Raw genomic sequence first — 25,227 nt, forward strand, 5'->3', positions numbered from 1 at the left:
TAAATATATATAAAATATATATAAATAATATAAATTTGATAACAAGATTATTATAAGATAATAAGTCCCTGAAATTATGTCCTTTGAATGCTATGATTCTTCCTTGAAAAGGTAGACGTTCCAGTTAAAGCTAAGTGATGAAACAATTATAGTAGTCCATGGAGTCCTGTCTACTTATAGTCCTTGTACTACTACAAAAAGGAATGAATGTATCTTAGAGTAATTAAGATTACTCCTTACTCCAGGTCTGTGTTATCAGTGGCGTGTACACATCCTTCTCATCAAAATAGGTCTTGGATCAGCTGAGCTTCATGGAGCCTTTTCAGTAGAATTCTCCAAGCATAAGCATAAAGCAAAACCCACAGAGTTTTTCTGGCCTGCCTTTTCACTGAGAATAAGGAAAGCTAAAATTTATTAGCAAATAGTTGAAGTCACAGGAGACCGTGGGTGATGCTTCCTACTTCTGATAGAAAACGATACAAAAATTGTACATGTAAATAGAGCACAGGTAGGGGTCTGTAGCTGTTCTGAATCACTATCAGCTTTCCAAATTTTTTGTGGCGATGCTTGCCATCTTGGAATAGCCCTGTAGGTCTTCTCTGGCATATGAATCATAATTTGTGAACAGCTGGAATAATGTAGTTTAAAAAGTGCTCTTAGTGCTAATATTTGTGTGAATTTAAGTCATTTTGTATAAATTTGAGAGGTTGAGCATAAAGTGTGATAGCATGTTTTGAATTTCTCTTCACTATCTACTAGCAACTCCTGCTTTCTGAATACTTAGCAGCTTTCACAAAGCTTGCGTAAGACCAGAAAAAAGAAAGTGAGGAAGAATTGCACAGAATTAAGAGGTACATGTAGGTAAAATAGTCTATACAGTTACTCCACTATAGTAAAATGCAACAGAAATCATGAAGGAGCACTGAGAGGTAGGAATTCTGTGCACAGTGAATTTGTTTATATGTATGCTATCTCTAAAGCAACAAACCTCTTAAGAACCATGAGTTTTAAAATCTTTAAAGAAGATGCCTTTAAAGAACACTGGCATCCTGTATGATGCTTTCTGAATTCTAATTGTAGCATTTTATTAAATGAACTTCCAAATCTTTATTTTTTCAAAATTAAGTCAAACATTTCACAAAGGTTTTCTTTACCTTTTTAAACATTTGCAGGTAAAATGTTGCAAGTGGAAGATGACCTGGTGATTTCTTTCCAGTTGTTGCTGTGTGTCTTAGATTATTTTATCAAACTGTCACCTCCTGCTATGCTCAAGGAACCATACAGTAAGGATTTTGGATTTTTGTTCACTAAAGTAGAAAGTAAATTGGTTAAATTTCTATTAGAGTCATGCTAACACTCATAATTAACAATATAAAACTCCTTAAGCTTATTAAAATGGATTTTTTTATGTTTTAGTTAAATTTAGATGATAGTGAACTTGAATTCTCTGAATGTGACAGTGTATTTAATACAAATCTTTTTTTTTTTTTTCTATTCCTACCGTCCATTTGCTATGTTCTCTGCCCATACAAGTTGTTCAGGCGCTTGTTAAAACATCAGTTTTACTTTGGTAAAAGAATTCACGTTCTGGGTAGGTGGACTGAGAACTATCATTTAGATTGGCTTTGAGTTACAAAAGGAAAATATGGTACTATGACTTTTATTTCATTGACATACAACAGTATGATGACAACAGAAATGTACAAGATTGTGGACTATACAGACATTTAAAAGAAATACACGGTGGATAGAAAACCTAAATTGCAGTGGTTGCTCAAAAAAACCCACAGTAGAGGTAAAATGTAGGTAGCTTTGCTTTTATTACATCCCCTTTGTTATTAGCAAATGTATCTTCTTTATTTTGAGTAAAAATATAATGGGTCTTCACTATGGAGACTTCTTTTCAGCAGTAACTTTTAAAGTACATAAAAATTTTTATACCTAAGACCTCGAAAACCTCACTAAAAGGGAAGGAAAGTAAGCATTTATTGTAACGTTCAATGATAGAATTCCATTCTATTTTTGTTGAATATTTTCTTCTGCAAATTGATGGAATTGATATACTGAAGTATTTGGAGCCACAGTATGTAGAAGACAATTTTTTGATACTAATTAGTTTATCGTCTGCTTTATAGCCTAAATCTATTTGCTTTATTTCTTTGTTTCACAACTGAATATCCGCTTGGGTTATAATATCATAGAAGAGATGATGTATTCACTGCTATATTCTTTAAATTCTATGTTTTGGAAGATATTAATCTGATGTAGTAATTATTTGTTGCAGGTAAGAACAAATAACCTTGCTTTTATTCTAATGTCAATAAAAATTAAGGGTGGGAAAGGATGGGCTTGTGGCAAGCAAATCCCTGCCCTCCTCCAGTACTATATTGAATTTAAATTTGTTCTTCATAGTAGGACAGACATATACTGCTGCTTATTTCATATGTTATAAAGCAGATCTTTTTCAAAGAACACTGAATTGAAACTACCTGTTTTTGAACTCTGTATTCACACAGGTTTACTTTTTTTTAGTGAAACTGTGACGACTAGGAGCTATTATTAGAAACAGTTTGGTTCTGTGCATTGTGTCTTGAAAAGGAACGCTGCCACTTCAGACTAAATTGCAAATACGGGTATCACTATCATAAGTGTAAAGCATTAGATTTCTAACTTGAAGCTGTGTGATATGTGCAGGTGCTGTGTAAACTGTCAAACAGTGCTTCATTCTTTTAGCAAATAACACAATGTATTGTTCAACTCCTCATGACCAAGAGGCTTCACGTTGTGCTAAATGATGTCAAGCTTTATGATCTGACTAAGGCTGAAGGGATTAAGATGCAACAACCAGAGCAGTGTAGTTTGTCAGATTTTCCTGAGAAGAGTTATCAAATACAAATGAAGTTACAGATGAGAGCAGCATGCTGATTAGTGTCAGTTTTAAACCAGCAATATTTAGTGATATTAACATATGTTATTAATATAACTCACATATTTCAAGCTGACTATATTGAAGCCATCTACTTTGAGCTTAACAAAATATTTTTACCTCACTGAATTAAGTTGTTTTTTTTAATATCTTCTTCAAGGTGAACTTGTTTGTTTCTACTTGTTTGCCTGGGGGTATTTGGGGAAAGGAGGAATTTCCTGCAGAACCATATTTCAGGTTTCCACCAGCACTTAAGTCCTGCATTGACTTTATTAATCTTCAGGCACGTAGAGTGAAGTTCTCTTTCAGCTCATTGTTCTACGCTTCTGTAAAAGTAGAAAAAATAGTTACTCATCTGTGAACAGGCTTTCCTAGCTTTACAAAACAGATGCTTATTCAAAGCTACTTACAAAAAGTGCTATTACATTCTGTGTTGAATAGCTTTTTAAAAACAAAGTGTCCAAATACTCATACAGGAATTTAAAAATCAGTTTTCTTTTTGTATAGGTTTTCTGTAATGAAGGTTCCTTAGCCAGCTGAACAGATGAAAAGGGAAATATTTAAGAAGAGGACCTGAAAAATAATATAAAAATTTAAATCTCTTAGGTTTAGAAATTTAAATCTCTTCTTCCTTAAGACAACTCTAACCTTGTGATGGTTCTCACTATCTTTCCAGAGTCTGCTGTGACTGCAGTGACTGTTAATGGTTCAGCTCGAACTCCAAGAAGAGGTCAGAACAGGAGTACACGTACTTCAAAGCAAATTGATACCGATACAAAAGTTATTGAAATCCTTTGTAAAGAGCATGATTGTAATTTAGATGAGGTAATGCCTGTGTTTTAAAGTCTGTTAGATCTTGCTGTTAAATCCCATCTGCAATATACATTTATTTAAGTGGTCTTTTTATATCTCAATACTTGTGCTTGCTTAACTATTCTCTCAAGTTCAGTAGTGAAGGGAATCACAGAATCACAGAATGGTAGGGGTTGGAAGGGACCTCTGAAGATCATCTGGTCCAACCCCCCTGCCAAGGCAGGATCACCCAGGGCAGATTGCACAGGAATGCGTCTAGTCGGGTTTTGAAGGTCTCCAGGGAAGGAGACTCCACAACCTCTCTGGGCAGCCGGTTCCAGTGCTCCATGACCCTCACAGTAAAGAATTTTTTCCTCATGTTGAGGTGGAACTTCCTGTGCTGCAGTTTATGCCCATTGCCCCTCGTCCTGTCAGTGGGCAGTACTGAAAAGAGACTGGCTCCATCCTGACAGCCACCCTTCAGAGATACATGTTGATAAGGTCCCCTCTCAGCCTTCTCTTCTCCAGACTAAACAGCCACAGGTCTCTCAGCCTTTCCTCATATGAGAGATGTTCCAGTCCCTTAACCATCCTCGTAACCCTCCGTTGAACGGTATTCTACCATTCTATAGTTTCTCTAGTAGGTAGTTTTAAAAAAACAACCAAACAAAACAACAGAAAAACCGCCCCAAAACAAGCCCTCTGGTATGAGTGATAACTTTGCCAGGGAAACTGAACTGTGAAGAATGAAGTACAAGGTTATAGGCTAATCACAGCAAGTAGCCTGTGGATGCAGGGCTGCTCTGATGGGGTTTCACAGCTGTATCCCATGATAAGAAAATGTACACAACAAGACATTGCTTCTGTGTGGGATCCTAAAGACCTTATTCCCCTTTTCCTTCACTGATAAATCTATTCCTGTGTAAAAAGGACTGATTCTTGAAGATCCAAGCAGATGATGGAAGCAGAAATGAGTCTGAAGAGTGCAGTTCTTTCCCAGTTTAGTCATTTAATGTTCCAGCAATGGATTGTGCACTGCATGCTTACATATTACTATGTTTTGGATATGGAAGCAATTTCATTTTTTTTAAATTGAAAACAAAACACAGTGCATTATAAAAGTGTCTCAGTTTCTTGATTTAAAGATGTGAAAGTAGTGTATGCATGGCTGCCTTTGTACGTTGCTAATGTTATGTTTTTTTCTTTTTTTTAGGTCAAAAATGTGTATTTCACAAGCTTTATTCCTTTTTTGAATTCTATTGGTATTGTAGCTTCAAATGGACTGCCAGAGGTAATTAGAGGAATTTCAGACAGTTCAACAACAGTGCTTTACTTCATGCCAAATTGCTTAAGATTCCCTTTACATATTGATAAATTTCTAGTAGGTTCTTCTAAAATCATCTAGCAAAATATATTGTTTTTAAGGAATGTGGCTTAGCAGGGATTCCCGTATTCATGGAGTATATTTAGCTTTTACATTTGAATTTAATAAATGAATTTCCTGAGGCTGAACCGGTGCTTTTGCTCAAAGCAAAACATGATGTAAGAGTTGCATGTCCATGATCTTCGTGAGATCATTAATCTAAATTACAACTATTACAATGTCAGGTCTCTGAAGTCAGTCTATAGATGCATACAGTCTTAAATTACACACCCTAATTTAAACATAATTGAGACATGTTACTGTAGTCATGTTGGAGAGAGATCCGAAAGATTAGGCTCAGTTTCACAACTGGCAGAGTTTGGACTCCTCTGTCCATGCAGAATTACTTTCATCTTACTGAGTTGTAGGGTGGATGCAGCAGACTACATCTATGCAGTTGCATGCAAGAGTGTGCCTTAGTAGGTAACTCCTTGCAATGTATTTACATCCATCATTCTTAAAAGAGCAGATTTAGCTGTGTGTCACCAATAGATGTGGTAACATGAAAATAAGCAGATGTGAAGCGTATCAGACTGAAGGTGTGCAGGATGTGTTCTGTTCAGTTTCGTAGTGTGTTGAGTGGGGGACAAAATACAAGACCTGCTAAAGGTCTTCATCTCTTCCAAAACTAATTTCAGGTTATCAGCACTGTGTTTAGACCTTTTAATTTATGGGTATATATAGTTGGGAAGCGCTGTATGAACTTCAGGCAAAGGTCATTACACAGCTTATTCTCAAATCAGTGAGCGTTCTCATCCAAGGCTGCTCAATTTAAGCATAGTATCAAAATTACGAGTCTAAGACTTTGCTGGTGAAAATTCTATAAAATGATGCATTTGAAGAAAAATCCAGTCACATGATAGTTGCTCCTGAAACTTGAGTGCCCAAGGGGATGTTCTAAAACAAAGCAGAAGTTACAGCTATACTGCAGTGGTAGTCAGTTCATATATGTAATCCAACTAACCATCAGTCAGTACAGTATAACTGATATCAGTACGATAGCTAGTAATATGGGACATTTAAATTGACTTTCATTTTCATAAAAAGAACACTGAGCTTTTGATAAATTTTAATGTTGTTTCCAAAACAAGAAAAGCTTTTGAGGCTTAATTTTGGTATTTAGTTTGTCTTCACTGTGTGTTTGATGGTCAAGCTTTATGAATTGATGACTAGATTGATTGAGAACTTTATTTTTGGCTGAAGGTTTCTTCCCAGTTAGCCCAGTACAGCCATTTTGTCTAAGAGCTACTGTTTTCTGCAGTGAGAATCTGAATTTTCTAGAAGTTATGAAATACTGAAATATTTTAGACAAAAAGAACACATAAGCCATTAGGAAGATAATGAAAAATGAAAAGATAATGAACTTAAAAAAAATAGTGATAATAGGAACTGAAAGATAATCTTTGATTTAATAGTCCTAATCTCAAAGTTTTAACCATGAGATCAGTTTGGAGGAAATTCATTTGGCAAAGGTAAAAGGAGAGGATGAGAAGCAAAGCTGTGCAGGAGGTATTTGCAGCTTGCTTTTTCTTGCAACTGGAAGGGGAGTAATTTGGGTTCATATGCTTTGTTATGTGGTTTTTTTCCTAGCAGGAATTTGCCAGGGCACAGCATCATTTAGTATGTTTAAGAACTCAGGGAACAGATAATTGACTGACTACTTCTGCAGGAGCACAGCAGCAGATTTGAAGTGGAGTCTAGTATCTGGCCCTGATAAAAAAAAATTCAGACTTCCAGTTAATTTTAGTCACTCAAAAAAAAAACCAAAAAAACCCAAACAAACCCCTAAACACCACCACAACAACAGCAAAAACCCAAACCCCAGACCAACAAACTTTTCCATGCAAAATTAAGTCATATCAATATGGGTTCTAATCAGCAAAGAAGCTTTTAACAGCCATTTAAAAAATAACAATGTGGATATGAAATAATGATCTATAGTTTTGTAGAAATAGGCATGTATCTTAAGAACTACACCAGTACAAACATTAATATGAAATGGGGAAACTCTTCTAATACTCGGAACAAGAAGGTTTCAGTTTGGGTCCTGGCCTTCATCTCCAAACCAGTAGAGACAGGGACCAAGCCAATTGTCTGACAGCTGTTCTAAGGACAATCACTTTACATTTCCTGCTCCTGGTGACACCTCTGTTTTCTGGAAGGAAAGATCTAAAAGCATGGAAATGTTAGTTTGATTTGCAGGTCTATGTCTCCAACTCTAGCTATTTTTAGCTCTTTTACAGTGTCAAGACCTACATTTCTTCAAAAAAGTCTCATGATCGTGGATTGTTTTCTCTTATAAGAGATTATCTTTGTTTGCATGTGGGAATGATAATTTTCCTCTGGGTATGTTTCAGCTGTTGTGCAAGAAGTGACTTTGTGAGCATGAGGGTCATTCTCTTAGCATTTCAGTATTGTATTCATGAGGTAGGACTGGCTGGCTTACATTATTCAGTCAATTGTCAAATTTGTTCCTATAAAATAAAGTTTTTTTTTTTTCCCCAATGTTTTTTGAGGTTGAGGTTCTCTCAAAACAGTATGATGAGCTCTATGTCAAAAGCAAAGATATAGATGCAAGATTATTTCTGGATCATGATGAAACTCTACAGCCTGATGTAATAGCATGGTAATATTTCCATTTATTACTTTCATTTTATAATAGAAAATGTGAACTTGTGTTGTTTTCTGCCCCCTCATGTTATAAATGGAGATCTCTGTATCCTGCTGACCTTTTAGGTTTGTAGTTCAGCTAAGGTGTTTCTGGCATCACCAGCCTTGCTTTACATTATTGCTTAAATAATTAGAAAACATATGGCTGTGACTCTATCTAAAATGATTTGGAAACTGTACTCTAATCTAGCTCTGTGCAAGCCCTTGTTGTCCAGGGGATGCCAAAGAATCAGGAGGAAGACAAAGCCATGTCATGCTAGTTGATTAGATATGCCTGAGGCAGTGTCACAGCTCTGGGGTCAGCTGGCATGGAATGGCTTGGGTCCTCACTGTCCAGATCCTCCTTCCTAGAACCAGATGGTGGCATTTGGAAGCTGCCTGCTGGGGGTGGTCCTCAGCCCATTCTCAGTTCTGACGTGTACCCACAAATTGTTTGAGGAATGGTAGTTTCCATGGGACAGAAACGGGCCACAGATGGTTCAGGAGAATGGACAGTCGTGTACCAGTGCCCAGGCACAGTCCCTGGTGCTGTTCAGTAATACAGATGTCATGGACCTGTTGGAGCAGATCCAGAGGGGACCCACAAAAATGATCTGAGGGCTGAAACACCTCTCCTATGAGGACAGGCTGAGAGAGTTTAGGTTGTTCAGTCTGGAGAAGAGAAGGCTCCGGGGAGATCTTATTGCAACCTTCCAGTACTTCAAGGGGGCTTATAAGAAAGATGGGGACAGACTTTTTAGTGGAGCCTGTAGTGATAGGACAAGGCATAATGATTTTAAACTAAAAGAGGGTAGATTTAGACTAGATATAAGGAAGAAATTTTTCACAACGAGGGTGGTGAAACACTGGGACAAGGTTGCCCAGAGATGGCAACCCATCCCTGGCAACATTCCAGGTCAGGCTGGAGGGGGCTCTGAGCAACCTGATCTAGCTGAAGATGTCCCTGCACATTGCAGGGGGTTGGACTAGATGACCTCTAAATGTCTTTTACAACCCAAACTATTCTGTGATTCTATTTGATTTTTTTTTCCAGTCATATGCTTAAATTCCAGTGGTTCCTGACAGTTCAACATTTCCATAACTTCATGTGAGCTCACAATGTGAGTCCGTGACTGTATCTGTGCTAGAAAAAGTCATTTAAAATTGGATTAAAATGGAACCAATACCAGCTGTACATATAAATTAAACTGTTTGTAAATAGAATTCTAGGGGAAAAAAAAAGTTGGAAGGGGACTTTGGAGGTCATCTAGTCCAACATCCTGCTTGAAGCAGAGCTACTTGGGAATTTAAATTATGTTGTTCTAACAACTGGGGTGGTTGGACATCTAGATCTTCTAAAAACCTGTTCCACAGTCTTCTCCTAAGATTCATAAGTCTTTATAGAAGACATTCTTTTTTGAAGTACGTTAGTTCTTCATAAGTTTGTTTTCCATTTCTGTAGCTCACAGTTGGAGAGGACACCAGTAAAAAACAATCCAGATGAGGAACTTAATCTTATACTTCCACAGACTCCTGTTCGGTATGAGTTTTTCTTTTAAGCTGTGTTCTTTTATTTAATAATGTAACTAGAAATATTAATCTAAAGAGTAGTTGTTTTAATTTTAAAGCAACTGGTGTTTGGTTTGGTTTTTTTCGTAAAACAGACTGTAGTTCTGCTCACTAATGAGCACTGAGCATGTACTGAGGGGTGCTCAGTGCCCTCAGTTCACGGTGAAGTTGTTGGAAAACAGAAAGCTTTTTACTGACTTGTCTAAGAAGTGCAAGATGGCTGTAAAATAGATTACTGTATTTGTGCTTGTGAGAATGCAACTTTATACATCCATGGTAGTACCTTTGTCTGATATACTTTGTCCTCGTTTCACATTTTACTCTATCTCTGTATCTTCTGGCTTCCTTTCCTGATACCAAATTGCATATGCACACACATTTCTTCTCCCATGATCTTTTTCTTCTTAGTGTTGTTTTTTCTGTATGGGAAGATAAACATTTCAGAATACCAACATTTTTTTTTTTCTGTGTTGGGAAGATGAGCATTTCAGAGTGCCAGCATATTTTGGTCAGATGGACAGATAGGGTAGAAATGTGGTATTCTGGTATTCAAACTGGAGAATGTTTGATTTACAATCAAATGCAGAAAAACTGCAAGCTTGAATTCAGTCAAGCAAAGGAAAGGAGATTTGCATGTACCATTTCTCCCTTGTGCCACATAGGTTTTTGACAAAATTGGTATGGTTTTGTCTGGTGGTGCTTAGAAATTCCTGGACACTCAGGAACCAACCAGCTGTGTCACTGCAATGCCATGTGCTGTGTGGACAAACAGAGAAGTGTCTGCACAGTCATTCTTAAGGTGTCACGTTTAATAGAATCGGACAGTGAAGTTCTTGTTCCATGCTTGCTGTATAAATGCCTTTCATTTTTAGCATGCTGTAGCGATGAGAGAAGTTAAAGTATTGTATCCTTAATTACTACTTCAGTTTTTTCAAAGGAGTATAATTATTTTTGTTTTTTTTTAAAAATACTTCTACAGTGTTTATATGCCTGTGGAAGAATGAATTAGAGTCTGGGCTTGTGCATCCACTATAAATCTACTAAATGCCATCTGTAGAAACTAATTGTTTTCTAGCCAACAGAGCAGCAAGGTTCTGAAAAGCTTCTTCATAAAAATAATAAAAAGAGACATGCAGCTGCAAGAGAGAATGATCAGTATATGAAAGAACTTTTAATTACCTGTGACTGTGAAAGGCTTTACTTGGTTGCCTTAGTGGTCCCTTTTAGTCTTAAGATTCAAATCTTTAACTGCCAGTGATGCTTTTTTAGCCATAAAGGCATCAGTTTGCCTGTCGGTTCCCAGACTGAATGTGCGATATTAGAAACTGGACCATCTATAACGTACAATGTATTTAACAAGGAGATCATTGACAACAAATCCCATTTTTGACAAATACAGGTAGCTATTGACACTTTTCAATTATACCAGAATTAAAGCCCTCTAACACTGTGAAAGATGCTTCATTAAAGTTCTTGACATGGAAGTCTTACTAAGAAAGTCCAGGAGTACCAGCTTTCTACATTGCTAAAATTTTGAAATGTTCTAAACCAACTTTGGTCTTGAGAGGAGGTCTAGTGAGAAATTTATATTCTCTCCATCCACATTTGGGCTTTTCTCTGAATTTTCCAAAACTGACGCCATTTAAGACAGTTCAAGTGAAGGCTCATTCACCAGCGGCGATTTGGGCTGTACTAACTGTTTTTCCTAAAGCCATAGTACTGTCACTAGATGGCAGTAAACCTTTATTCACCGGCATAACGTGGAAAGCGTATCATTAACTCTCCCTGAATTAAGTAGAAGCCCTTACAGGTTATGTTGAAAGCATCATACTTATTACTTTGAATCTTCTTATAATGTCTTCTTTCTGGACATAGACACTTAGGATCTGCTTTGAAGCCCCCTGAAATTGGTGAGAATCTAATAATTTTCATCAGTAGTTTTGTATCTGGTTGTTCTTATAGAAAGCAGTAGATAAAATGGGTGTAAGTACTAGTGCCGAGCATAATGAAAATGGGTCGTGTGTTTTCATTTTACTTTTCTTCCACTGTCCTTATGCTTTTCCTTATCACTAGTAGAGTTTTGGCAGAAGTGATTTTACCAAAACCTCCTAAAAAGTAGATGTCGTGGTTTAACCCCAGATTAACTCTATCCCATCTGAAACTAGGACAGTAGATTAAAGAAAAATGCATCTTTGCACTACTACAGTTGTAATGCTTGAACATATTTTTCTTCTTTCTCCATTAATTTTCTGAGTGATATGAGCCAAATTTAGCTTAAATAGGCACAGAAATTTTAAACAAACAAACCCCACCTAAAAATAACTACCACAATAAAAAATTAAGAAAGTAACAATACCACTGGAAAAATCAAACTGTTTCTTAGATGTTAGGAGAGAAATTAATACACTAAACTTTCTGAAATAATAGAAAATTAATGCAATTGTTTAATATACAACTTGAAATATGTTTAAAAAAAAGCTAGGTCACATTAGTACATGTGGACATACTGGATATATTATTCTTTATGTATGTATGTGCAAATAGTAAAGGCAGAACAATACATGATATCCCCAAAAGTTGGAAGTGGGGGCTGTTTAGATGCTAGCTCGTGCACATTTCTTCTTGTCCTGTATGACAAGGTCATTATTGTTCTTATTTTCCCACCTATAGATATTTCAGTCACATCCTGGATAATACATGCTATTTGAGACAAGGCCAGGTTCTGTTATCTTAAAATAATGATCTTTTTGAAAGTCATGAAAAATATTTGTCATTAGGATTTCAGTTCTAGAAGAGAAACTGAAAAATGCTTTCTTCAGAAAGTTATACACTCAGCTTAACAAGGCATTTAACTTTGTGGAATAAAGTTCTACAAAAAAACCCAGGATCCTATCTACTTTTCTTCAAAGTATTCTTAACTCTTTAAATTATTACAATTTTTCTGAAGTACTGTTGTTACTTGGGTTAGCTTTAGTAATTTTCTATGTTAAGATATTGGATAGGAATCAATGGATATTACTTGTGGTATTGAATCTGTTTTTAGCAAGAAAATTCTAGGCATTAAGTAGAGATACAAATAGTTTTGATGTCAGTGGTTGTTTGTTTGTTTGTTTGTTTTACTGTGTACCTGTAAAATAATGCCAGTAAGATCATATATAGAGGCAACTTCTATACTTCAGTATATCCAAGTTAATAAAATGTTACTCATATTTTTATCTACTTTTCATCTAGACAATAAAGAATTTTTGCTCTACTTTTTAAGAAGATATTGTTTGCATTTCTTGGGAACACTGAAAAATTTCTTTAATGTCCACATCCTTTTTCCCATCCATAATACTTTAAAAGTGAAGAAGATTTCATAGTTAAGATCCTTCTAATCTAGCTACAGATACAGCAGGTAGAGTAAGGATTACAGAAATTGTAGGCTTTCTATTGCAAATAGAAGGAATTGGAGTTAAAGTAAGAATTTAAGTTTTAACGTGACTTTTGGGTTCAGATCCAGGAAGGGAGAAGACTCTCTGTTCTCATGCTGTGGCCAAAAGGAATGTTGACAACTCTACCTCTGAAAAATGTGGGTTTTTCAAAGCATGTATGTTAAAAAGGCTGTATTATTTTGTGACAGCCATATTTTAATACATTTTACTTGTTACACTTTTGAACAGGTGACTTGAAACATAAAAGCTATCTCCATTCACCAGTCTTTTGTATTATTTTTGTACAAAAGCCAAGGAGTTTTTTTGTTAGGGAGTTGGTTGATTTGACTGAGTATTTTCACATACAAGGATTGCAATTTTACCATTTTATTGCTTGTTAGTGTTTATTACGTGATTTATGTTCTTTTGGTTGTTTACTTATGGATTGTAATCATTCTAATAATTAGATGATTTGATAAATTAGATTATTATAATTCACAATGGTTAGCACAGTACAGCAGTTTTTCCAAGCGGTTTGGTAACTGGAGTGAGAACTAGAATAATTTTTTTGTTTGTTTGTTTGTAGAATTGTTGTTTAGTTTCTGGAAACTGGCAAGCCAACCTTAATGTTTATTATGCATTTCATTGTATTTTTCCAGAGCTGCAATGAATAACATTCAGCAATTGATTATGATTTTAAACTCAGCAACTGATAAACCATCAGATACTCTCATCATGTATTTCAATGTAAGTGACTAGAAGGAAGATTTCTGAAAGATTCTTGGAATTATCACTCAAGTATAATATATGCCTATAGATCTGATGCACGTGTTTTGGGAAACTACTTTATTAACAATCGTTTTTTGAAGAAGTACATTTTAATTGGGATGGTTTAAATGTAATTACTCATTTTAGAAAGCACTTCAATCTAACTGATGTGTACTGGAACCTTATAAGTTCTTAATCTTTTTGCTACTGCACTAAATCTTAGGATTTATTTATGTATGTATCAGATGGAAAAAGAAGGGGATATAAAAGGAGACAAAGAAGAGAAAGGAAGATGTACTCAGAGGATCTTATGTCCAGTTTCAACCACTTAAGCTTATTAAAGACATTAACATCGATGGTACTACTTGCATATTAGTTAGGGTAGTTGCATGTGAGACATGAAGTTGTAATTAGTGGAAATTGTTGAACGTGTACAATAATTCTGTCCTTTTTTAAATACTCCGCTATTATTTATGCTGATGAGCTGATTGAGAGATGTTATAAAGTAATGAAGTAAGACGTCCTTTCTTTGCCTTTCCTTCCCCTGCCCTGCTTCCTGTACTTATTAGAATTGCACAGTGAACCCTAAGGATAGTATCCTGAAAAGAGTGGAAAGTCTTGACCACATCTTCAAAAAGAAATTTGCTGAAGCAGTTGGACCAGGATGTGCTGAAATCGGCTCACAGGTAACATTTTGTTGGTATTAGCTAATGTGAGACCTGACTTACTGACTGTCCTCCTTCAGTGCAGATCAATAATGGTAAAAAGTAACAATATTTTTTTTAACTTGAGGAATGGACAGGTATTTTTTCCTAAAGCGCTGTAAAGATAGTATTCAACAAATTATTCTTAATTTATAAGGAGCAATAGGAACTGGGTGGAAATATGTTGGGAGTACTTTAATGAATAATGGGAAAATTGCTGGGGAAAATACATTTAGTGAAACGTATATTTGCATTCAGTAAAGTAACTTAGCCCAAAACTGCAAAAGGTGACTCACTTCCTTATAAAATCAGTAGGCCAGCTGTGCTTTCAACAAAGATTCTGGAAAATAAATCTAACCAAGTTTGTACTTGACAGTCTCCTATCTGTCAGCCTTGCTTTTTATCCTGTTAGTCTGTGAATTAATGTAAACACTTGATTAAGTCTTCATGTAGTTGGGGTAGCCACAAACCTTGGTAACCTTTGAGGCCTCTCCAGTGCTATTGGCAAACAGAACTGCGGTCAATGACTTCTTTATGCTCTTCCAAAAATGGAAATGTTCTGAATTGTTAAAATATGAGAGTCTGCCTGTTGTAGTCTGTTAAAACTTCTTGTAATACTCTGGAATTTCTTCTTTTTTAACAGAGGTACAAGCTTGGAGTACGTCTATATTACAGAGTAATGGAGTCTATGCTAAAGTCGGTAAGTTTAGTACTGGTAGTTTAGTACTGGCATTACATTTACAAATACTAAGAATATTCACAAGTTTGGTGTGATTTATATATTTCAGGAGGAAGAGCGCCTCTCAGTGCAGAATTTTAGGTATGTGCCCCTAATATATTATCAAAGTCTGCTATTTTAGTGTTAGGACAAGTATTAATAACTTTCTTTCTCCTTAGCAAACTTCTGAATGATAATGTCTTCCACACATCTCTTCTGGCGTGTGCTGTTGAGGTTGTCATGGCTACATATGGCAGTAAGTTGAACCTAAAGTCCTAAATAGCATTGTTATTGATAATTATTGCCATTTGTTCTAATACATAAAATACAGTAAATAGCAAAAAAAAAAAAATAGTAGTGCTCACTGAAATTTCTGAACTAGCAATGATTCAATAAATAGAAAGAGGAAAAAACATCAGAAGTGAAAGAATGTAGTACTCTTGATAATTTTAGTCTGTTTCCCTGCAGGAAATGCTTCACAAAGTGATGGTACCAGTGCTGAAACAGACTTGTCTTTCCCATGGATTCTAAATGTATTTAATTTAAAAGCTTTTGACTTCTACAAGGTGATTGAAAGCTTTATTAAAGCAGAGCCGAGCCTAACAAGGGAAATGATAAAGCATCTAGAACGCTGTGAACATCGAATTATGGAGTCTCTTGCTTGGCAATCTGTAAGTAATGCTTTAAAGTAGTATTTGTCCTTGCATAACATGCGTATCTAGAAAAAGGAAATTACACCCAACTCTATAAAATAAGTTGTGGTCTTGCTGAGATTTATTTCTAGTGAAGTAAATTACAAGAGCAAAACAAGATTAGTTTTGGCATGTCTTCAGGTTTTGAAAAAAGGGAGTATATCAGAGGACAAAGTCGACATAGCTCTGCTGATTTATGTGATTGTAAGCCAACACCATCTTACTAAGCATTAATCTTGAGGGTAATATCCTTAAAAGGTATTTTGGTGCCAAAAACAAGGCAATAAATTCTATGCTTTTATTTGTAAGTTAATTTTTATCCAGTTGTTATTCTGACTTGGCAATTAAGGCATTAGTTCTATGCGTCTGATACGTTTGTTTATAGTACTTAAAATATTGATTCGCGTTGTCCTTTGCGCTTCAGTCACTTTAGTATTTTTGGATGCCATTAAAATAAAATGCTGGGAGGTTGGGTTTTTTTTTTAGGCTGGATATCAGTAAATCAAACATTGTTTCTTTATATTGTATGTTACTTATAAACCAAAAATATGATATTAATGCCACAAAACAGAAGACTATAAAGACTGCTAGTTTTGACCAGAGAGAGACATAAAGCAACTGCTTAAGAACCTATCCCATATCCTACAGTTCTGGGAAGTTTAAAAAAACACAGTATGCCATAGCTAATGGGATAATGTAATCATGAAGCAAGTTTTCTTTTCAGGGTAATCTGTGTTTGGTTTGTGTATGACTTCAGAGTGAAAATTCAACAATTTTTTAGTACGGGTGATACTTTACAAGGCTGTGGGGTTATACTCCTGGATTTTGGGAACGCTGTTGTGATTGAGAGCAGTGAGAGCCCTGTCCATGTTTGGGTGTCTAGCTCAGGAGCTAAGCTTGCTGGCCTCAGGCGTGTATGGAAGCAACTTCCATGCTTCAGACTGAATCTGGTGGACAGCCTTGTGCCAACCAGCCCTTGCCACTTGATTTCCTCTGCCAACACAGTCAGTGGGCACACATCAGGCTCCCTGAATATGCCCTGTTATGATGAAGGTGGTCTTTCTGTTGGGGGAGCCAAGACTCGTGTGTCCAGCTCCATGCTCATCAGCACAACACTGTATGTGCCCCAGGATTTCTGGTGCAGTGCTATAGCTGCTGTACCAGAGTGTAAATTTTCCCCCCTGTAATGCTTTTGCATGTTTGTTTGATGTCTTGGGAAATGCGCACGGCCTCTCCATTGCTGTATGAATTTCTCTGTTGTTGCGCCATTCTTTGAATAAGACTGCCTGAAAGCACTTGAGGCTGAGCGCCTTTTACCAGAGCCTATAGAAACAGGGAAAATGAGGTAGTATTTCAAGAGGCAGGCAGTATTTTAAGAAGCTGGCAGGCATATAAAAAGTCCTTATTTGAGAATTGTAACATTCAGAGGACAAAAGGCAGAGGTACAGATACCCCAGTTTGACTCCCTACAACCAGTAAGTGTCTCCTGATACCTTCTGCAAACCAATTTGAAGTCACTTTACTGATCAGCAATAAACCATATCTACTAGGTTCTACCTAGTAACTCAAGCACTGCATGCAGATAATCTGATTTGGACTTGGGCTTTCAAGCTGGAAGATGCAAAGCATTGTGTTTTCAAAAATTACAGGTATAGTTGCAGACTTCCGTGAGACAAATTATAACGTCAACAAGCTGCACAGGATTATTTCAAGTTTTCTGAGTGCTGTTGTTTGAATGTATTTTAATGTATTGAATCTATCTTCTTGAGTTGCCAGAGGTGTATGTTTGGTACTGTTTTGGGGTGGTTTATATAGCTGATTTGTGTGTTAATAGAATAGGATAGTTCAGTTGGGACCTACAACGATCATCTAGTGCCAGTAAGATCTGTGGAGCAGAGCACAGTGGAGGGCATAGAAAGAAATGTGCAGTACACGTATTGGAGGGCCCTTCTGCTTCATTGACCTGTGTGTCACGTCTCACCTGGCCCTCCCCAAGCACAGGGCGGTCTGTGGTCTCCTGTTGACGGAGGTTTGTGACTTGAGGGCACGGCAGTGTCCCCTCAAAAGCTGAGGGAAGCTGTGGCAGCCAGCTACGGGCAGTTGGAGCCAGTGTGCAGCTACCCTGTGATGCTGCACTGGCCTCCGTTGCCGCCTCCAGCTGCCCGTACGGGGAAAGCCTGCGAGTTCCAAGCATAGTGGCGGCTCAGGAGGCGAGAAGTAATGAAATGTTATCTACGCTGAAATGTCTTGCTGAGTCTCTGGGTCACTGCAGTGAAGGACCTGAGGCTCACACATTGTAAGGCTGCACATAGGAATGTAAAGGTGAGTCCTTCCTCTAGTGCAGAAAATCCACCCGTGCCTCACATCTAAATACTGGCTGGTTTAGTCTTAAAAGTGTAATTTGTTACCAACAGGAGAAAATGCTTCCATGGCTGACCTGCAAGGCTGTTGAGGTCAGGTGTCCCATGAAGGTTCAGCTACTAAATGAAGGATTGGTTTACCATATTCTTCTGCAGTTTGTTACCTGGATATGGTCTCCGTGTAATAGTGTACAAGGTTTAAAAAGTGTCTGCTTAATTAGTAAACCCCTGAAGAAGGGGTGGGCAATTAGAGAAGTGTAGTTCATGCCAATAAATATCTCTTACCTCCAAACACTTGGTAAAGGAGGAGAGAGAAGTCAGATGACTTCTCCTTAGTCATAAAGAATATCTCACTATAAGTGATTGCTTTGGATTAATTTTAAACAAATTACTTGATAATCAAAAAAAGGTGGGATGTCCACAAGGTTCAGGTTTCTTAATATGGTTAAGTTTTTTTTTAACTGTTAAAATGAAGAAAAGCATGGAATGAGTAAAGCTTATGCAAAAAAAAATCTAGCTTGGTAAATAAGGATAGAAACAATTGAAAAAGATTTATTTACAAATATTTGCATAATGCAACTCTGATTCCCCCAATTATTTGCCATGTATTTTTGTTTAGTTCATACCTTCCCCCACAGGTAGTGCCTTTCATTACAAGGCTTGCCTGCTTTTTGGAAAGTCAGGTCTGTATTTATCCAGGCTTTCCTCATTCTCCTGACTGTGTTAGGAAGCGGACTTCAATATGAGATTTAAAGCGACTGAGCAACTGAATACAGAATAGCTTGAATTTATTGTAGTTTTACTTGTCACAGAGCTTTTGTGAGGAAAAACACCTTGCATAATTTCTCTGAAGAAAAAGAATCTTAAGTGCGTCTGACCTTTATCTGACTTTGGAAGCTGTATCGAATGAATGTGAAGGATTCTGTTTCCTACTGGTATCTGAAGATAATATATCACTCCTTTGCTAGTCATTGTGAATATGTTTATTGCTTTTGCATAGCTACCTGATTTAGTCATCAGTACCTTAGGAAGGAGATGAAACTTTTCTAGGTCATCCTTTCTTTTAACAAAAAAGCATAGCTGGACAAAATAAAGGGTGGAAAAAAGTTGGCAGTTCTTCTCAATAATTCTTAATTTTGAAAAGGGGCAAGTGTCCATAGTGACGAAATCATGTGGAAAGTACTTCCTTTTCCTTGAATCTTTATAGAACCCTGAAGGGAGAAGTCCCATTTATCCACTCACGTATTATTTACCAGTGAGGTTATGATGCTTCCAGATGCAGATTATGTGGAGATAATTTTAGAATATGTTAATAATGCTGCATAATTTTTATGGGCAAAATAGAAATATACCATACAATAGTCTTTCTTTACTGTAGAGCATTTGTGCTTCATCTCACTACAGTATCTGGGGCACTATTTTAATTTCATAACTGTATTTAAAGGGAACTGAAATTACTTTAGACTCAAAGGTGCCTATAGCCTTTGCTTAATTTTGATCATATTTTATATAAAAACAATTTAAGCCCTGGCATAGTTAAAATCTATTTCCTAAGAAAGGGATAGCTTGTTACCTGCCAGCCTTGGGAGTTCATGCTCAGCCTCTTTCATAATTTTGTCATTTATCTCTTCTGTGGCCAGCCAAAAAAGTAATTGTTTTGAATATCTCAGATGAAGGTTGTGTGAAGAAATTCCAGAATCTCTGAATTTCCCTTAGAGAAAGCCCTGTCAGCTGCCATGTCACATATTTGATTAAAGTGTCGCTGCTTGCTGCAGTGCATTGGGAAGAAATAAGGAAGAGCAGGTAATCACTGCAAGCAAACCAAATACTAGTCTATCAATTTTCACAGGCTGTTTTAGGAGTGAAATATCTGTAATATCTGAAATGCATTTATTTCTGGGAAAAGCGTGACTTAGGCTTGCCTTTTTTTTGGCTGTGTCATTCAAGAAAGTAAACACCTGTGGCTTATCTATCTTTGTTACCTATATCTGCAAAGCAATCCAGTTGTATTTCCCTGCCTTTCAGCTTGCACTCTGCTCACAAGCTGTGAAGGAGGAGGAACAAGCTAAGTATGAAAGAAATCCAATACTGCTGCTTAGAGAACACGCTTCCTGCAAATGCTTTTTCACATGTACAGTAGGTGAAGTGTGGAGCCTACACATGTTCTAAATCATCACATTTGGCGTACTTTAAAATAGTTTGGGCCACACTACAAAATACTTTTTCTGCAAGCCAGCCTTTGGTGTGCCAGAGATGAGATGTGTGAAGCCCTCTGCTCCATCAAGCTTCAGCTGTCCAGTACTGGGGTAGTGAAAGGGTCTTGTTCTTCTGTACTGGTGTTGCAGACCAACCGCAACCTTGTCCAAAGATAAGGCGATTCATGCCAGCTCGGTGAGGTGGGTTAGAGAAAGAAGCATGGCCACACTTTCTTTGTTAACTCTACAGAGGGTAAAATGTTCTGTTGTTAACTTAACTCATCCACATGAGTACTAGGAGTCCAAGGGGTATTCCTCGTAGGATTGCAGTTTTAAAAGGTTACCTGGTAGCTTAACTTTTGCTGTTAACAGGGATGAGAGGCAGCTGCGTCACCTTCTACAACCCCACTGCAGCCCAAGAACAGGATGGGAAGGTGCCTTCGAAGTCTGATTTGGTCTGCTAGCTTCAACTGTTTTTTTTGTGTTTTGTTTATGTGTGAGACAAACAGATTTTGAATGGAAGCAGTGCATTGCACTACAGCTGTTGACATTGTAGCCTTCTTTGGCTGTATTGCTCTTTAACACTTGCTGTCCTAATTGGTGTTTGTATTTTTCAAAGGAAGACGGAACACCAGTATTGATATGTGTTGCAATTTAGAGTTTTAATGTGGTTTGGAGTTATGACTGATGCAAGATAAAGATGGCTCTACAAGGTTACTTCTCTTAATGATTTAAATATCATCAAAAGTAGGCAAGTGTACTTTGCTGTGTCTGCAACCTTTTCCATGTAGCATTGCCTAAGCTGTGCTCCATAATGCTTCTCCTTTATCAGCTGCTTCTTCTCTGTGGTTTCTATTGTCAACTAAACATTTGCAGTGAAATCTACAGTACCGTTTTATAATATATGGTGGATTTAACACAACTCAATGTTTGCAATAAGTATTTGTCAACTAACTATGTAGTTAATGTTTATACTCAAGTAACTCATCCCACACCAAAGACTTCTGTTGGTTTTAAATTATGCAGATCACTGTGGCAGAAATGCCTTTCTGAGGAAAACCATGTATTCCCAAAGAATATATTTTATTGCATTAATATGACAAACTCACTGAGCGGGAGTAACAGCAGACCTACTTTGATCATGCAATAAGGAGAAATATATTAAATAGATATGTTTAAGATTTACTTTAAAAGTGTTAGACAAATCCAGGTCAGGGTAAAGCTGTAAGAAGTTACAGGTAAGCAATGATACTTAGTATTTGGTATAGTACAAGCTTAACTATGCAGCCTCCTAGTCTTTGATTGTACAAGGTCACGGTTATTGTGGAGCTCACCATACTTGGATTGCTTAGTGCCTGTTTTCTTGGATGCAGTGTACAATTTAGAATTAGGTTTCAGTGCTCCTTGTAAGGAGGAATTGAGCATCTGGGAATGGAGTTAGTATATTTTCTTGTGGTATGTATCATTCTCAGTAGTGTTTTCTGTTAGGTTTATGTTTGAAGTTGTACACCTCTTCTGGAGGTAGGTGTCTACATGCAGTTTGAAGTTCTTTGATCTTGACGTCTTAAGTCATTCCTTTTAAAACTGTAAGAAGTAAGAATGGTCATACCATCAACATTTTATACAGTAGGTTACTAGATAAATTATTTACCTCTGTATTAGAAGAATGACTCTAAAACTTTGTTGATAGGCAGCCAAGTAATGCCAGGTGGCAAGGACTGGGTACTGGGGCTGCATCTAGCCTCAAAGGGGCAATAGTTTGGGCTTGAGTACTACCCCACCGTCATCGGTGGTGGTTTGTCAGTAACGTGTTCCCTGGCACGTTTTGGCATTTGTCAACCCTCCTGAACAATGCCTATGCAAGATTTGGGGCATGATGCAGCTCAGGGACTATTTCAACTGCTGGTATGGATTAGAAGTGGAGAAAGTTTAGCTGTGTGGGCGCAAGCTGTGCTTTGCCGCTTGCCCTCAAGGCCTTAGGACAGGCCGTGGCTCGTTGTGTTACCAACTACAGACGTAGTCGTGGGTTCAACCACATGAGTGACTTCAGCGCTGGCAAATGAGTCACGCGTTCCCTTACTGTTTCTTCTCTAGGCCCCAGGAGGTGTAAGTGTTTCTGCACAGCAGCCGGTTTCTCTTAGAAAAGCTAGTGTATGTCAGACATATTCTTTTCATGCCTACTAAATTTTGACTTTCCTTAGCTATAGGAATACCTAATTTGTGAATGAGGGACAGCCTTAGGCACAAAAAAATGCTTGGCTTATCCAGAATGACAACATTTCACTGTTGCACGCTCACTGGCAGGATGTGAACCACTTAGGGAACTTCACTGGTGTAAAGACAGGCACCTCAGGAACTGCAGGTATCAGATTGCTCTTGCAGGCATCACCCATCTCCTGTGATCTTCTGGATTTTAGACACCTATTATCCTGTCTCAGTGTGGATGTTGCTATGGACAATGATTTCTAATGTGGAGTTTTCTAGAGTTTTTCTTACAGGGGAAAAAGTGTGCTAAGGGTCACCAAACTATGCCATTTCACATGCTCACCATGCTCCTCTCAAAAAACTTACATTAGGAGGGTGCAGCTTTAACCTTAAAGAAGGAACTGAGAATTGATTTGAGGTTTTCTGTCTGTACATACTAAATATATTTCTGCTTGCAACATGAGTGTCTTGCAGAAGCGTGTGTGATGAGGGAGGTCACTGCTACCACTGCTGCTTGGCGTGATAGTGCTAAAGGATCATACTGGTTCTGCTGCATGTGCTTAATTATTTTATTTAAGGTCATGAGTTAGCTCTGACACTTCAGTTGACACAGCTGTGGCTGGAAAGGCTTCTGTGATTTTGCCTTTATGATACAAGGCGCATTCTTAGAAGTCTGTAAGATGGTTGCTTTTCAGTTATTTGTGGATATACCATATAGTATCATAGAAATACATATATTTTATGTGCTTTTTTTAGTTTGAGCATATGTATATTTACACACACTTTTTAATAAATGCGTGAGTAAAAATGTAAGAATGTTTCTTCCATGCCTCTCTAGTACTCCTGAAGATTTTCCTTTTGTAGAAATCGTGCTGTGCTTTTTGAGGCTTGAAACTTTTATCTGCCTTAACAGCTGAAGGCAAATTGAAAAACCAGGAAGAATACCGAATGGTAGTCTTCAGTGTCTGCACCATCACTTTGAAAATCTTCCCTGCCACTCCTGTTTATCGTGATGACTCAAGCTGTTATTCATGCTTGGGTGTTACCATCCGAGCAAATCCTTTAGACTACTGGGAGAGAAACCAAAACACTTAAAGCCGACGTCCTGTGTTTCCTGCTTTTGTCTGTGTCGGCAATGTGTTCACTTCTTGTTAGGCACTCGCTAAGTGTACAAAACACTCACTAGGGTTGTAAGATACTGGTTATGTTAGCACGGTATTAATGGATTTATCTGTCGCAGGTACTGAGTCAGCCCAACCCTTAAGATGCTATTTTGATTCAAGTACAAACATGAGCAAAGGGATTACATAAGACACAGCAGCTACGTGAAGTTTTCATTCTGTGAAATTTGGATGCTGTTCTTGGATTTAAGTTTTTCTTTACTTCATCCACTGCTTCAAAGAACAGAGTTTCCCTTACTAGGGGGATGAGTCCTCCATTGTTAGAATTCTACAACTTAGGTGTTCAGGCTCCCTCTATACTTGAGACAGAGCTGGACTTCCAGAAGGAAAATCATTCTATTCATCTTAAAAGGGTATTTTACAATGGGATTATTCACTTTCTGAAGGTACTTCTCTCCACTGACTGTAGAGAGCACCTGTCTCAATGACAAACCTGAACTAGATGTATAATGTTTGTGTGTTAAGGTAGGTAGAAGCGAACCATATGCTTAATATTAGCCTTCATAACTGCATTTTCCCAGTTATTAATGTTAACAAGAGGTAGTTCTTTAATTATGCCTGGTTTTGCTTTAGGTGGCTATTTGTTCTATATATCTAACCTATAGTCACTGTTGTGGTTTCTGTTTGTGCATAGGTCATGTGCTGTTACCAGTGTGGCTACAGAAGCAGAGGATGTGTCGTGATGTCTCTGGCTATAGATTTACAGCTGGAACAGGGAGCTGGGTTTTATAGCCTGTGCTAAGTGGAGCTTGCAGCTTTATTGGTGCAGTATAAAGATATCTTGTCTGTGCCTACACTGGTCCCAAATACAGAGTTAGCCGCAGAAATAAGACTTGGTTAACATGATGTACTTTTATTTAGTCTTTTTTTTTTTTCCTTCAGGTTGCCCAGGTTATTAGTAACATTTTAAGAAAAAATAGTGAAATCATTCACTGGGAATCCTTGCTTTTCAAGGGTTTTTTTTAATGTTGTCTGGTGTTTTGATGGTCATACTACAGCTGCAGGACTTTCATTTTAGTCCTACTCTCTTCCTAGATAGTTTGAACTTCAGCTTTTCATCCTGCAGCATTGTAATATCTGCATTGCAAATACTTGTAGAAATTTCTAATGGTTGCCGTGAGGAAAAAATACATTAGAATTCAGGGACATATGCTTGCATTCTTTAATTTTGTAAAATCTTGCTGAATTGGGGCAAATTCAATGTAGCTGTCTCCTTAAATACAAAAGTAAATAATGCTTGGGTTAAATTCTGCAGCCGTATCCCTGCTGCTTCTTCCTTTGATGGGCTTATGCTTTCTAACTTTGCACTTTTGTAAATCTTTGTAGTGAAACAAAACTGGTGAAACAGGTGGAATGAAGTTCTGTTTTGGTTTTTGTCTTGTTTATTTTATCTGAGCCACAGTCCTGAATAACTGTCATAAGCTTTTACTGCTCTTTCTATCCTTATTGTGTGTTATTTGAGACATTCTGTAGTTAACTTTTCTATGGAAGATCGAATTAACTTCTTTTAGGAAGCAAGTAGGTGCCAAACAAACATTCTAATGTGCTATGGGTTGTTTTTTTCCAGCTATACGCTCAATTTTCAAGCTGTTAAGGGGTAACAGTATTTTCACAGAATCACAGAATGGTAGG

General features: G+C 37.3%; 1 protein-coding gene across 1 annotated transcript in view; it reads left to right on the forward strand.

Moving 5' to 3' along the window:
* The window catches only part of LOC104624256 (retinoblastoma-associated protein), a gene marked incomplete at its 3' end in the record, with an annotated part of 24,107 nt that extends 8,474 nt beyond the window's left edge, over window positions 1-15,633 (forward strand). The window contains exons 6-16 of the mRNA XM_010291577.1: window positions 1,173-1,283; window positions 3,603-3,751; window positions 4,932-5,009; window positions 7,658-7,767; window positions 9,253-9,330; window positions 13,432-13,519; window positions 14,110-14,226; window positions 14,888-14,944; window positions 15,033-15,064; window positions 15,142-15,218; window positions 15,431-15,633. Coding sequence (XP_010289879.1) covers window positions 1,173-1,283; window positions 3,603-3,751; window positions 4,932-5,009; window positions 7,658-7,767; window positions 9,253-9,330; window positions 13,432-13,519; window positions 14,110-14,226; window positions 14,888-14,944; window positions 15,033-15,064; window positions 15,142-15,218; window positions 15,431-15,633 — 1,100 coding nt within the window. The remainder of the gene's footprint in view (window positions 1-1,172; window positions 1,284-3,602; window positions 3,752-4,931; window positions 5,010-7,657; window positions 7,768-9,252; window positions 9,331-13,431; window positions 13,520-14,109; window positions 14,227-14,887; window positions 14,945-15,032; window positions 15,065-15,141; window positions 15,219-15,430) is intronic.
* Between the last annotated feature and the right edge of the window lie 9,594 nt (window positions 15,634-25,227).

Source organism: Phaethon lepturus, unplaced genomic scaffold, assembly GCF_000687285.1.
Source record: "Phaethon lepturus isolate BGI_N335 unplaced genomic scaffold, ASM68728v1 scaffold50967, whole genome shotgun sequence".
Lineage (NCBI taxonomy): Eukaryota > Metazoa > Chordata > Aves > Phaethontiformes > Phaethontidae > Phaethon > Phaethon lepturus.